This window comes from Dermacentor albipictus, unplaced genomic scaffold (assembly GCF_038994185.2).
Source record: "Dermacentor albipictus isolate Rhodes 1998 colony unplaced genomic scaffold, USDA_Dalb.pri_finalv2 scaffold_14, whole genome shotgun sequence".
Lineage (NCBI taxonomy): Eukaryota > Metazoa > Arthropoda > Arachnida > Ixodida > Ixodidae > Dermacentor > Dermacentor albipictus.
This window is the reverse complement of record NW_027225568.1, coordinates 9,337,531-9,351,674: the sequence shown is the minus strand read 5'-3', so window position 1 is coordinate 9,351,674 and position 14,144 is coordinate 9,337,531. Positions and strand designations below refer to the sequence as shown.

The 14,144-nt window shown below is 44.6% G+C and overlaps 1 protein-coding gene across 4 annotated transcripts in view; it reads right to left on the bottom strand.

Moving 5' to 3' along the window:
- Positions 1-14,144, bottom strand: part of LOC135913489 (hemicentin-1-like) — a 708,068-nt gene that overhangs the window by 402,532 nt on the left and 291,392 nt on the right. For all 4 annotated transcript variants that reach the window (XM_065446058.2, XM_065446055.2, XM_065446056.2 and 1 more), the window contains exon 5: positions 45-216. In XM_065446058.2, coding sequence (XP_065302130.1) covers positions 45-216 — 172 coding nt within the window. The remainder of the gene's footprint in view (positions 1-44; positions 217-14,144) is intronic.

Below are 14,144 nucleotides of genomic sequence, written 5' to 3'. Positions count from 1 at the left end.
ATTTTATCCAGAAGAGAAAGCAGTCGAACCGGCGTGGCATATACCTTGAGGATCGCTGAGAACAAGGTTCGGATGATCTCCAGAAACGGAGACCATCAGTTCCCGGAGCGTGCTGTCGACGTTCAGTTCCAGCAGTTGAGTGTCCTCCGAATGCGCGTCCACTGAGACCAGGCTGACCTTGTTGGGCTGCATTGATGCTTTCACGAAACTGATAACCTAAGTAAAGAAGAAAACAAGCATTTCACAGTTAGGTTTGCGCACTGTAAGTTGCGGGGCCAATGGCTTATGGAAATCGAAGTGCAAGCTTTCCCTCCATCGGTACGTCAGGAGCTGAACGCTATATGTCTATTGTGCTGCGCATTTTCTTCTTTGATGCGCTCTCAGAATACTCTGTAGCCGAAATCAGTAAATAAAAGCGCCAAACATGTTTGCTGTAGGTGAAATAGTGAAGGGTCTAGCATTTGTTTTCCCGCTTATGTGACCTTCTTTACTAAATTGAATCAGCATGTATTTATATTTTTTTTACTTGTAAATACATTGATAATGGCGACTGCAGTGTTATCATTTAGGGTGGCCCGTTCTATTACACAAAACTACTATTTTCTAATTGCATATGGCACATAACACTGTTAAATTTCTGCTTATAAATTGCGGCTGATACAGACATTTCTTGCATGATCAACAGAAATGTTAACGTAGCGCATTAACAAATTTGCCCAGGTGAACTATTAGTGTTTAACTCAGGCCACGTTCTGCAACAGTGGAAATGAAGCAGTGTAAAAGCAAAATTTTCTCTGCAGTAATATCGAATTTGCATCAGTTTCGGAGACCGTCGTCCCTCTAACCTGCTGAAAATTGATTGGCGTTGCCGTTAATTTCGTGTCTAAACTGCGCAAAGGCAGTATTTGCGAGACTAATAGATAAAATGTTGGTGTATTAAGTAGGTCATATTGCGAATGACCATCTCAACCCAACTATTTATCACGTTATTTCTGCTGAGAAGATATCATATCACTACTGCTCGAATTCAACTTCGCAATCGCAACACACACCTAAAGCACGTAATTAAAAAGTAAGCTAGGAGAACGCTATCAGTTAGGCACCTGAACAGTGCAATTTGTAGTGAAAGCAACGTCAGCGCCTATAAGTTCTCCTAATGAAGAAACCAAGGGGCATGGCATGCTACAAGCTATTCTAAGAAAAGTATGTAAATAAAGACATATGGCGTAACAAGAAGTGAACAAGAAAGAGACAGATTAAACTTCTTGTTGGCTAATTTGCATCAGGGGAAGGGGGACAGTGTGTAAAAGATGATGAGAAAAGAATTTGCGAAAAGGATCTGTACACACAAACGTTGAGGAAGACAATTGACAATGACTGTTGTTTTTTATTTCGTACCGAGGCTTAAAACACGCACACATACACAAGCGCGTTAAGGGTAATTTTGTTCACATGTTGAATTTTGTTCTTTTCGAATCAATTTTAACAATTCATGTGCGACTGCGTTGTTCCGCCATACGTTCGTGCTGATCTCAGAAAGACTTTGTTAAGCGCGATGAACACATGGCTAAATACTAAAAGATTCTCTTATTAAGTTTTTAATTATTACACTTAGTTGGCATCTTGCAATTGCAGGATTGAAGCCTCACCGTACTGTAGTCAGATCTGTTCATAAGATTTACTGCACTAATCCCTTTGTTAAAGATGAGTTGTTCTTTCACCCATCCTACATTTCACTTCGCATCGATCACCAAATGAAGGGGAGGCTACCACCATGCAACTCCAACTCTTACTTTCAACCATTTATACCACGCAATGCCGACGACTGGAACAACTTTCCCGCCTCCATCGCTGCCATCTGTGACACCACTAATTTTGAGAAGACTGTCAGCCACTACATATGTACTCGCCACTCCTTTCTGTAATGCCCTCGGGCCTTGAGAGTGAGTGAGTGAGTGAGCGAGTCAGTAAGCAAGCAAGCAAGCAAGCAAGCAAGTGAGTGAGTGAGTGAGTGAGTGAGTGAGTGAGTGAGTGAGTGAGTGAGTGAGTGAGTGAGTGAGTGAGTGAGTGAGTGAGTGAGTGAGTGAGTGAGTGAGTGAGTGAGTGAGTGAGTGAGTGAGTGAGTGAGTGAGTGAGTGAGTATGCAGTTATGCAGTTATGCAGTTTTACCTTGCATAAGACAAACTTTAGAGAAACATGTGCTGTTCACTATGAATAGCTTCCTTGACACTGACAACATGTTATCACCGCAGGAATACGGCTTTATAAAAGGCAAATGCACTCGGGGGCTTTTGGATCATTTCTCCGATTTCCTGAATTTCTGTTTCGAAACTAACCATGTAGCGTGCGCATTGTTTCTTGATGTGAGCAAGGCATTTAGAAGTGTCTGCCATGACTTGTTGTTAACGAAGCTTTCGATGATGGGATTCCGTGGTTTGTTTCTGTCACTTCTGCATAATTTTCTACGGGACCAGTTTCATCATGTCTCAGTTCAAAACTTTCACAGCAGCCTTTCGCCAATCAAAGCCAGTGTTCCACAAGGTTCAGTATTAAGGCCTCTTTTATTTAACATTTACGTTAATCATCTTTCTAATGCAGTCCCATTAAAATATTTCAGTATGCAGACGATACAGTGTTAGTTTCTCGTGCAAATCAATAATCTGATGCAGCTTCTGATTTACAAGAAGCAGCAACAAAGGTAATGGACTGGTTCGCAACAAATTTAATCAACATTAAAGTATTAAAAACGCAACTTATCTGCTTTCAAAGTCCTTTAAAGAGAGTACACTTGACTAGAGAAGTAATATTACATAATTCACATTACGATCCATGTTCTTCAAAACTTCGGTTTGTTTTTAAACAAACGAAGTCGGGTCTGTCGGTTTGCGTTTTGAAAGCGATCTTTCATGGAATTCGCATGTTTCATTTGTCTGTCAGAGGCACGGTGTACGAGTAGTTTAGGTGAGAGAGCGCCCGCGCCCAGCGCCCTGTCATAACATTCTACTTTTGGAGGCAGCCGACAGATGGCGCGACCAACTTTTCCCTGCTCCGCGAGCGACCGGGCCACACCGGCGCGAGCGCTATACGTTGCGTTGGGCCTATATTTCCTTGAAATGCGTGGTTAACTGGCCTTAAGATTTCCTCTTCTCTTTCCTCTCTTCTCTTCCTCTTTATTTACACAAAAACATTTCACCTCTTTTAAACAAAGCGTCGAAATCAGTATACGAGGGCCTAGCGCGACGTGGCATATTGATGGCATGCACATGGATTTAATAAAACACTGCCTTTTATTTCGCATTGCAGGCTTCGTACTAACTCTGCCAGTTATTAGATATTGCCGAACATTACCCTGCAGTGTGCAAGGAAAAGACCCATACCAATGCCGAAAAGATACACGGGCGCACCGCCACGGATGTGAGCGTGATATTACGTTAACATGAATTATATCCATACTCGCCCCGCAAAGATCATGAAGACGCTTCACTCCATGAAAGTCAAAGCTCTTAGAAATTTATTGAACCATTCTGACAGAAGCACAAGTCCGGAAACAACTGGTTAATGTGGGAGAATAAAGTGAGGGAAAATATGGCACGGCAAAGTAAATTTCAGCGCTCATGCAGTCGCTTCGAACCACGGGCTCACACAACTTTTGACAATTTTCGCAAGTCCTGGCTCTTTTTGTCTTTCTGGCTTTTCAACTGCCTGCAGTATTGACGCATGCGCAAGCACACGTAGTAGTGGATCAGTTTCGCAAGCATGTCTTCTTTGTGAAGACTGCATGGAAATGTAAACTGGAACTTTTCCAGAACGGCATCAATTGTCCTATCGAATGCATGCCTGTCACTCGCATATTTTTCGAACTTCTGCTCACAGTATTTGAAGAGATCAAGAAGATGCATATTCGGGTGCGTCAGCCTGCCTCTCGTTTTTAAGTTCACCAGGTCGACTTCAGGCACGTTTGCGATCCCTTTTGTTCCCTCAAGCGCCTCCTTGCAAATCGTACAGGAGGCCTCATTTGCGAGTTTTCTTGAGACAAAGCCAGTGACGTAGTATACAATGCAGTCTACAACGTCTGCGTCGCAGTCGTTTAGCTCAAATATGTCATCACATTGCCAGCTGCCTTCTTCGATCAGCCCATCAAGCTTCTGCTTTAATTCTTGCAGTTTATTTGGCTGCTCCATACCTGAACCCTGATATATCTCCCTTAAATCCGCCAGAGTAACAACGGCAGCCTGACTGTTATCAGGCGCTGCACAGTTTCCAAACTGCGGAGGTTTTAACAAAGAATACATGCTTAGCATGCGGTATAACTGCAAGAACGTGGGAAAGGTCGGATGCTCATTTTGACCTCCCGCCTGTCTGATTATTCCGAAAAAGCATTCTAAGGGGTCCTGATTCATTTTGGCCGTCAACACGTACTTGAAACCGCAGTCTTTTAGAAGGTAGATAGAAAGTTGTTGGACAGATTTCAGCGTAACACGCAAACCTTCGGCAGTCGACTGGGTCAAAAAGAGGTCTTTTGGAATGTCACCGTTTACAACCTGTTGTTCCCATGAGTCGAGCCATTCAGATGCAGTTTGGAGAGTAGTGAAATCTCTGCATCCTGGCCGAATGCCCTCTGCAGGGTACCGGCGGTTTAGAGCGTCGAACAGGTCGTTCAAAAAAAGTGTAAATTTAGCTGTCGGTTCTGCATCAGCCAACCTTGGCGCACCTCTGCGTGCATAAAACATGATTCCTTTGGCAACAGAATTGCTGAAAAACTGTGTGGCCAGCTTTACCCTCATCTTCAGCATGTTCTACAGGTTTACATGGGTGTAAGTAAGCTTGGGGCAGACTCGAAGCGCACCAGTGTTCTTGCTGTCGGCAACAAACACAGCGTCGTAGCACGACCATCTAATAAAGTGGCCATCTTTTTTGAGAACTTTCTCGTCGTGCAGACGGTTCCTGATGCACTTAAAGAGATGGGGTGCGTCGGAAAAAACGTATACCTTTCTTGAAGTGTCCGTTGGGTGCTCAAAGCAGTTGACCACTTGTCCGAGTATTCCACTGATGCCGAGCTGTTTCCACATCGCGCGGTTCGTGGAAGCGCCGTCGCACACAACTCCGTCGACAAACAAGCCGGCTTTCTCTAAATGTACAATACACTGAATCAAGAGCTGAGCAAGGAGCGTTCCCTTTGTTGACCCTTTCGATGCAAACACAGCCACCGGCTGTAAATAATTTTCTCCGAAAGGAGAAAAAGCAAAAACAAGACCATGATCCGCCAGCTCACTGCTTTGATTTTCTCTCTCCCCATGATCGACGAGACCAGCGTAGGTCATCGTTTTTGAGTTTACAGCCATTTCTTTTCTCACTTGAATTTCATCCATTATCAGCATTCCTCGGCGATGAAAGGGAGTTTTCTTAGAGACTTTCAGCTTCAAGGCTTGGAAGAAGTTTTCATCGAAACCACATTTCAAGCCCACCATGCTGATGTACTTCCTTACAGTACTAACACGTGGCAAAGGCAAAATGTCGTTGCTACGCAAAAAAGAGTACGTAGCAGGGCTGCGTATGTGTAGAAGGAGACACAAGAGAATCCAGTCATCTGTGTAACGCCGGTTTCTTTTTGTTGTGTTCTTGGCTGCTGAAATGCATTCCTCTAACAAAAGCAGCTGCGCTGGTGGCATATCCAGTGCCTGGAGTTTATCTTTGACGTCTTCGTCCTGCAATTTTGTTAGCTCTGTCCTGGTGTCCTGTATCTGCTTGATCAACAGTTTGTTGCGCATAATAAGTCGCGCTCGTGACTGCTGGAGCGCTGATTTTGCCCGGCGCAAAGCTTTGAGCTTTTCCTGCTGGGAAGGCTGCACGGAAAGCCTGATGCGTTTCCACGGTCGCTCCTCTTTAGCTCTCGCAGCTTGGCGGTCGGCGTGCAACCTCAAGGTGTCAGCGAGACCGCTGCAGTGATGACATATAGCTCCTCCAGGCAATAGTAGTAGGCACTTGTTGTGTCTCCAGCTCTTCTGGGAGTCTACCGAAGCACACTCCGGGTGCACACTCGGGAAGTCCTTTAAACTCGGTCCTCCCCGGCACACGTTAAGGCTATCAATGGTTTGGAGCATGACTTCGATATCAGATGGCGACGTGGCAAACGAATTTACACCAACAGCAGCACAATCAATGGGCCTGCCAAAGACATGCACCTCAACTGTGAGGTCACTCTTCACATGTAAAGTCTTTCTATTGAAAATTACGGAAGAACCGTCCCTTTGCCTGTGTGTTACCTGTGCGTCAATAAACGCAATGTCTCTCACCCCTTCAACGTCGGTGCGATGTGCTGCCCATGAATGCTGAGGTAAGCAAATGCTGCCCGCTTCGTTGAAGAGTGTTTCAAACGGCGAGGCCTCGCAGGACTTCGCAACGCAGTCGCTTTCATCGGAAGAGGCCACAGGTTGAGTCGTGTCGGCGAGCAGTCTTGATCCAACTACGCTGCTGCTCTGTTGAGAGGCTGAAGAAGAAGCTGCGCGACCAGATAGTCGCTTCGCTGTCTTGCGAGGGCTCTTGATCCGTTTTGTAAGGTAGCTCGGCGCTCCTTCGAATATAGATGGAATGGCATCTTTTGTAAGGCCCGCTCTTCTCTTGCCGGACATTAACACGTGGCCATCAACTTCCACTGACCACGTCTTCAAGATGAAGTGGGGAGCAAAATGCCTTTCGCAAACACGATCTGTTCTTTGTAGTACACGGTCCATACGAGGTATTGCTCGCCGCCACGCTTCGAGCCTTGCGTCATCCTGGGGTGGCTTGAAAAGCGAGTACTTCTCCTTACACGATTTGTAGCCGCTTCTACAAAATGGCACGAAGCACTTCACCATCGCACAGCCACATAGAATAAGTCGATCCGGGAGTTAGATTTGACTAAACGCGCGCGCGAAAGCAGGGACAAGCCGAAGCAGACAAAGACAATAGAATGGCGCGGTGGCGAAAGCGGAAGAGCCGGGGAACAGTCAGTAGCGCCCTCTGTTGACCGCCGTGTAAGCAGAATGCTCCGACCTCCTTTCTGCGTAGCGGCGCGCCCGCGCCGTTCCCTCACCTAACCTACTCTTACACCGTGGTCAGAGGATTCGCTCAATGCTTTGCTTGCTCTATGAAATCCGTCACCTCATGCCGATATCAGTCAGGAAAACCACAGCGCATGCGTTGTGCTATAGTGTTGTCCGATATGGAATTACTGCCTACGGACACTGCGCTCTTCTTTCGCAAAAAAGAATTAACTCACTAATGCGCTCCCTTTCAAAAGTTATAGGTTATGACTTGTGTCTTGAAGGCAACACCAACATTTTGAAGGTATTATCAATGCCAGATTTTTCTTCGGTTTTGCTGCGTACAATAGCCCTGAGACATTTCTGGGACAATCGTTATAAAATACCTTATTTAACTCCCCATAGCCCTAAACCAAAAGGGCGTTACCAAATACCTCGTTGTGCAACAAAAGAATGCGCGAATACTATGTACCATGCTTTGTTTAATTATTTACCTTGAAACGTGCTGCAGTCCACATCAAAATACAAGCTCAAGAAAGCACTAAAACGTGCGGATTTGGGCGGTTACAATATATAAAGAAATAGACCTCACTTACCTCCTCCTGTGCTACGCCTGTAGAGTGGCTTTGGTCAAAAATGTGACGAGACAGTTTGTTTCTGCAAAGGTTTCATTGGAGCAGTTCTTTCTTTTTTAACTGATTCTGTTGTTTACAATCAGGTACTCATTTTTACTGTGCCATGCAAGCTAATCGTGTGACATGGCGATAATTGTACGCGCCAGATGTGCTGCTCAAACCTGTATGTGTGCATATACGTACATGTATTGTAAATACGCATAATGAGTGTATCAGTGCATGTATACGCATTTATCGCTTCCCTGTATTTATTTCTTTTTTGTTATTGTAACAGTTTGTATGCTGCCTGTCACGCTCTGCCAGTCAAGCCCAAAGAGGCTTTGGCAGGCCTGATGAATGTATTAGGTTTTACAGAAATAATAAAAGGGTTTATAATTATTAAAAAAAGTAAGTGGGTAAGTAAGTAAGTAAGTGAGTGAGTGAGTAAGTAAGGAAAGTAAGAGAATTAGTAAGTAAGCAAGTAAATTACGGGAGTAAGTGAGTGAGTGAGTGAGTGAGTGAGTGAGTGAGTGAGTGAGTGAGTGAGTGAGTGAGTGAGTGAGTGAGTGAGTGAGTGAGTGAGTGAGTGAGTGAGTGAGTGAGTGAGTGAGTGAGTGACTAAGTAAGCAAGTAAGTAAGTATGTAAGTAAAGTAAGATAGTAAAAATGAGTAAGTAAGTGAGTAAGTGAGTGAGTGAGTGAGTGAGTGAGTGAGTGAGTGAGTGAGTGAGTGAGTGAGTGAGTGAGTGAGTGAGTGAGTGAGTGAGTGAGTGAGTGAGTAAAGTAAGTGAAGTAAGTAGGTAAGGAAGTAAGTAGAGTGAGTGAGTGATTGAGTAAATAAATAAATAAATATTAAGAAAAAAATCCGAGTCTAAGACCACTTTCGAGATATCTGCTCCCAAGAAAGAGAGAGAGAGAGGAATATAGGAAAGAATGAATGAATGATGTTTTTATTTCTTTTCACATTGAAAAAGAGGAGACAGGACTAAGAGCTGGGGTACAGCTTCACGAGGGTCCCGCCCCCTTATACGTTTGACAGCAGAGCACTGGGGAAGCCATCACAAAAGATGCAACACTTGCAACAAAGTAATATTGGAAAACAAATGCACTTTTAACAAAGGAAAAAACCTAGTATGAAATTACACAAAATACATACATACTCATATACAGATATAATTTCGCATTTATGCATATATACACACATTCAGATACATACTATATGCACAAGCAATGCACACAGATCTATTACACATATGAACAGGTGTGCTAATATGTCTAAAATATTTTGACATTTTAGTCTATTTGGCATAACTGACAAAATAGTCTTATTTCTTTATTGGAGTTGCATAAAGGATCAAAGTCTTCTTGTGCGAGTTGATTAAGTAGAATGGGTACAGTAAGCGTTAATGATTGCTTATTGTAATTGGTCCGAGGTGTGCGTACGTGCCATTCCTCTTTATGCCTAGTATCACGGGTGCTACGGTTAGCTTTTATGTCAGCCATGTTAAACACAATAGAGTTATTAGACTTCAAGTATGACCTGTAGTTCAAAATTAAACGATAATTGTATAAAGAGAATACAGGCAAGATTTCAAACTTTGAGAACAGATTTGCCGTAGAAAATAAACGAGGGACATTGGCAATGTATCGCACGGCTCTTTTCTGGAGCAAATGCAATTTCGTAAGGTTTACATGGCTAGTAGTGCCCCAAATGAAGTTACAATATTGCAGAACTGACAATACTAAAGCATTATAAAGTAAAATTTTAATTTTAACAGGAAGAAAGGATTTCAATCGACCTATGATGCCTACAACAGAAGATAGCTTTTTACTTACATTTCCACGTGATCATTCCAACTTAAGTCTTTAGCGAATGTTACGCCTAAGACAGAGACCGTGTTAACAATTTCTAATTGATCCGTATCTATTTTCATGTTTATTGTGCTTCGTAACTTTTTGCCTCTTTGCATATAGACAACAACTTTTGTCTTGCTGGCATTTATTCTCAAACAGTTTCCATCGGTCCAATCTTTAAATTGTCATAACGCTCTGGTCCCTTGTAGCTGTAGTTCAGTTTCTGACGTAGCAGTGATAAACATTGGTGCATCATCAGCATAAGAAATAAATTTTGCCCGTTTTGAACTTTGTGGCATATCGTTTACAAACATTATGAACAGGAGTGGTCCAAGGATGCTTCCCTGAGGCACTCCAGCTCTTGCACAGCCTGAAGACTGGACTTTTCTCTTTCCAACTCTACATATTGTACTCGATGCGATAAATAAGATTCAAAGAGCTCCAAAGCGATACCACGGATACCATAAGCTAGCAGCTTAGAAAGTAAGATTTTATGATTTACAAGATCGAATGCTTTGGAAAAATCTATATATATTCCCATAAGTAATATTTTATTGTTGAACGCTTGTAGAATGGTTTCTTCATGAATTAAAAGAGCTGTTTCGGTTGAGCGATGCTTCCTAAAGCCATGTTGGAAATCGCCTAACAAATTATTTTTGTCAAGATATGATGATATTTTAGTGTGAATTATTTTTTCAATGGCTTTCGAGAATACTGGTAGGATTGAAATTGGACGATAATTGCATAGCAAATTTTTGTCACCTTTTTTAAACACAGGCTGCACTCGAGAAATTTGCATGCCTTTCGGAAATTGGCCAGACGATAGAATCAAGTTGTAAATGTGAGTAAGAACAGGACAAATGATGTCAAGGACATGCTTTATAGGTCCAACTTGAATACCATCTGTATCCTCCGATTTACTATTTTTAACAGAGCGTATAAAAGAAAAAAACCTCAGCACAATTCATAGGGGTGAAGAAAAATGATTTTGCACTCTTGTTTTTAATGGGTAGGGCATCATAATGACTGCTCTGTAAATCACTACAGGGGTTAACTTGTTGGATAAAGAAATCGTTAAACGCATCGGCTAGTGCTGCACCAGATAGCTGTTTGGCTTGATATATAAAGTTATCGGGAATAATGTGAAGGCAGGGATGTTAACCAGCCAAGGGTCTGGTTGGCTACCCTACGCTGGGGGAAGGGAGAAGGGGAAGAGAAAGAAAGGAGAGAGCAGGTGTAGATACGTTTGCGGACAGTATTTGAGTTAAAGTCACTCTCGCAAACCACACGTTCTGAGAAAGCCCAAACGTGCGCTCACTGCCGTCTGAGCCGATAATTGGTGGGAACGGTGCTCTAGTACTCTCTGTTCACTTAGAGGGCAATCATCAAATTTTCTCAATGCGCTAGAAAAAATTTAAATTATGGGGTTTTACGTGCCAAAACCACTTTCTGATTATGAGGCACGCCATAGTGGTGGACTCCGGAAATTTTGACCACCTGTGGTTCTTTAAAGTGCACCTAAATTTAAGCACACGGGTGTTTTCGCATTTCGCCCCCATCGAAATGCGGCCGCCGTGGCCGGGACTTGATCCCGCGACCTCGTGCTCAGCAGCCCACCACCATAGCCACTGAGCAACCACGGCGGGTCAATGCGTTGGAAAAACATTGTCTTTGTGCTTGTAATTGAGGACAATGGCACAATAAGTGGTCAATGTTCTCCTCTCATCCGCAAACATCACATGTACGACTATCAGCCATTCCAATTAGTGCTGAGTAGGCATTCGTGAAGGCAGCTCCAAGCCACAACCGACACAGAAGAGACGCTTCGCGTCGGTGCAGACCGGCCGGAGGTCTGAGTTGAAGTGACGGGTTTAGTCTGTGCAGTCTTGTGCGCCTTGTATGTGCGGTATTCCGCTCTGCTAAGGAAATCTCGCGAGCTAGATTGCGAAGTTCTCTCGTGCGAAGTTGTCTCGCGGCGTGGGTCCTTGAGAGAGGAATGGGGACGCAGCGGTCTTCTTGGTTTGACGTCCGAGCTGCCTTATCGGCTTCATCATTTCCAATGATACCGCAATGACCTGGTATCCACTGAAAAGAGATATCATGACCTTTTTCTCCTAAGTGATGGACAAGTTCCACGATTTCGCACGTAAGCTGATGGTGAGTTCCATGTCGGAGAAACGACTGCACACATTGCAAGGCCGGCCTTGAATCGCAGAAGACTTGACATTTTCTAGCCCTTTCAGCACTTATCACATGAAGCGCGTCGCGGAGACCCGCGAGCTCTGCAGCTGTAGACGTAGTGACATGGAAAGTCTTGAACCACTGGGTTATTCTCATTGTTGGTGTAAATGCAGCGCCATCGGAACTGGTTGATGTAGTTGATCCATCAGTATAGATTTGCGTGCAGTCGATGTATTTCTCGTACAAAAGAAGCAAAGTTAGTTGCTTGAGTGCTGATGACGGCATGTCCGACTTTTTCTGAAGTCCTGGGATTGTAAGGTTTACTTGAGTACAGCGAACACACCATGGAGGAATGGAAGGTCTTGCCGCAGGTGTGTAACCTGACCTGACAGAAGCACGGTGCATGAAGACAGTGGCACTGATTGTCCTTTGGGGCCTATCCACTGGGAGACTTGCGAGGTAATGGGTAGGGGTCCGGGCGAACTGTGTTATGTGCACACGCATTGTTTCACTGCTAATGTCCGTTGTAAGAGTGGAATCTTGAGCGACTGCAATACCTTCAGTCGTTGACGCACTCGGTGGTAGGCCAAGGGATATCTTGATGGCTTGGCCTTGGATGCTTTGGATTATATTCAGGTTGGTTCTGCAGGTGTTGGACATGACCGGTAGGCTGTACCGCAGGAATCCAATAAAGAGGACCCTGTACAGTTGCAGCATAGATTGTATTAGCACTCCCTAGGTTTTTCCTGCTAGGTACTTAAACATATGGCAAATTCCTGTAAGACGTTTTCTCACATAATTCACATGAGGGGTCCAGGAGAGATTTCTGTAAATGACCAACCCCCAAAATTTGTGACTCGTGCTGTAAGAGATCAATTGTCCGTCAACGGATATCACGTATCGAGACATTAATTTCCTGGTAAACGCCACCACTGCACACTTTTCATATGATATATGAAGTCCTTGTTCTCGAAGATAGGATGATGTTAAAGTGGCTGCCTTCTGAAGCCGTGCGCGAAGCTGCAGTCGCGTCACAGCCGACGTCCAATTGCAAATGTCGTCGGCATAGATGGAGAACCTAACGGTGCATGGCAGGATGTCGGCGAGTCCAATGAGTGTCAGACTGAAGAACGTTGGGCTCGATACTCCTCCCTGAGGCACCCCACGGTTACTGTAATGCTGAGAGGTCAGGCCATCCTTGGTAAGTACGAAAAATGATCTCTTATGTAGATAGTTATCCAGAACTAGACCCTGCCGCCAAGTCCTACTGCCTCTAATGCGTTGAAAATCGGTTCGTGCGTTACGTTATCGTACACTCCTTTAACATCCAGAAACCGGGCAGCAGATAGTCTTTTGCAAGACTTCTGGGGCTCGACGTACGTCACCAAGTCAATAACGTTGTCAATGGAAGAACGGCCACGCCTGAAACCGGCCACTTCATCTGGATATACCTGGTAATGTTCGAAGTACCATTCTAACCGGGCTAGAACCATCCTCTCCATTAGTTTTCTGATGCAACTGGCAAGCGCAATGGCAAGCGCAGGCGACTGGTCGTCCATTCCTGGGGAACCGTACCTGTCTGCCAGGAGTTGTTCAACAAGAGCAGGAGCACTTTCCGAGCTTCTTCGCCAAAATTACATAGGGCACGATAGGTTTTACCGTCGCGTCCTGGTGAAGATGAACGCTTGCACAAGGCCATTGCAGCTTCGAGTTCATGCATGTAGAAAGGACTGTCCATGCGGGGGTCGCGTAAAATCGGTGAGTGGTGGAGCGTCGATGTTCCAGTGGAACTAGTTTCGCCAGCAATCCTCCTGCAGAAAGCTTCAGCAACGTCAATCTCGCTGCATTGTTGGTATAGGGCCAAAGACTTGAAAGGGTGGCACTGCTGAGGGGTTCCGCGGAGACCACGATTAGTTCTCCATATGTGAGACAAAGGCTTTCGTGGATCCAAAGACTCGAAGAATGATTTCCATCTTTGCGATGCAAGTTTGTCCATGCGACGCTGAATTTTCTTTTGAGTTCTTCTGGCCAACCTCAAGTCATGTACATACTTCGTGCGCCTGTATCTTCGCTCTGCAAGGCGACGAATTGCACGGAGCTTCTCCAGCTCAATGTCGTATTCGATGCGTGTATGGATTCTCGGAAGCGAATATGTGGTAGCCTCTAGGGCACCCTTTATGACGTCCTCTAAGCTAGAGGACAGGTCATCACTACAGCTGTCTTCAACAATTGATTTGAACATTGGCCAGTCGATGCATTGTGTAACGCCGGCTACCATGGAGCCCGTCAGCCCTTCAATGCTAAGATGAGTGGGTAGGTGATCACTTCCCCGCGTTTCAATATTAGAAAACCACCTTACCTTTCCAGTAAAGGACCGTGAAGCAAAGTTGAGGTCCAGGCACCTACAGTAGGCTGTTCCACGCAGAAAGGTGGGGCTTCCATCACTTAACAAGCACAGTTCTTGTTCGGAGGCA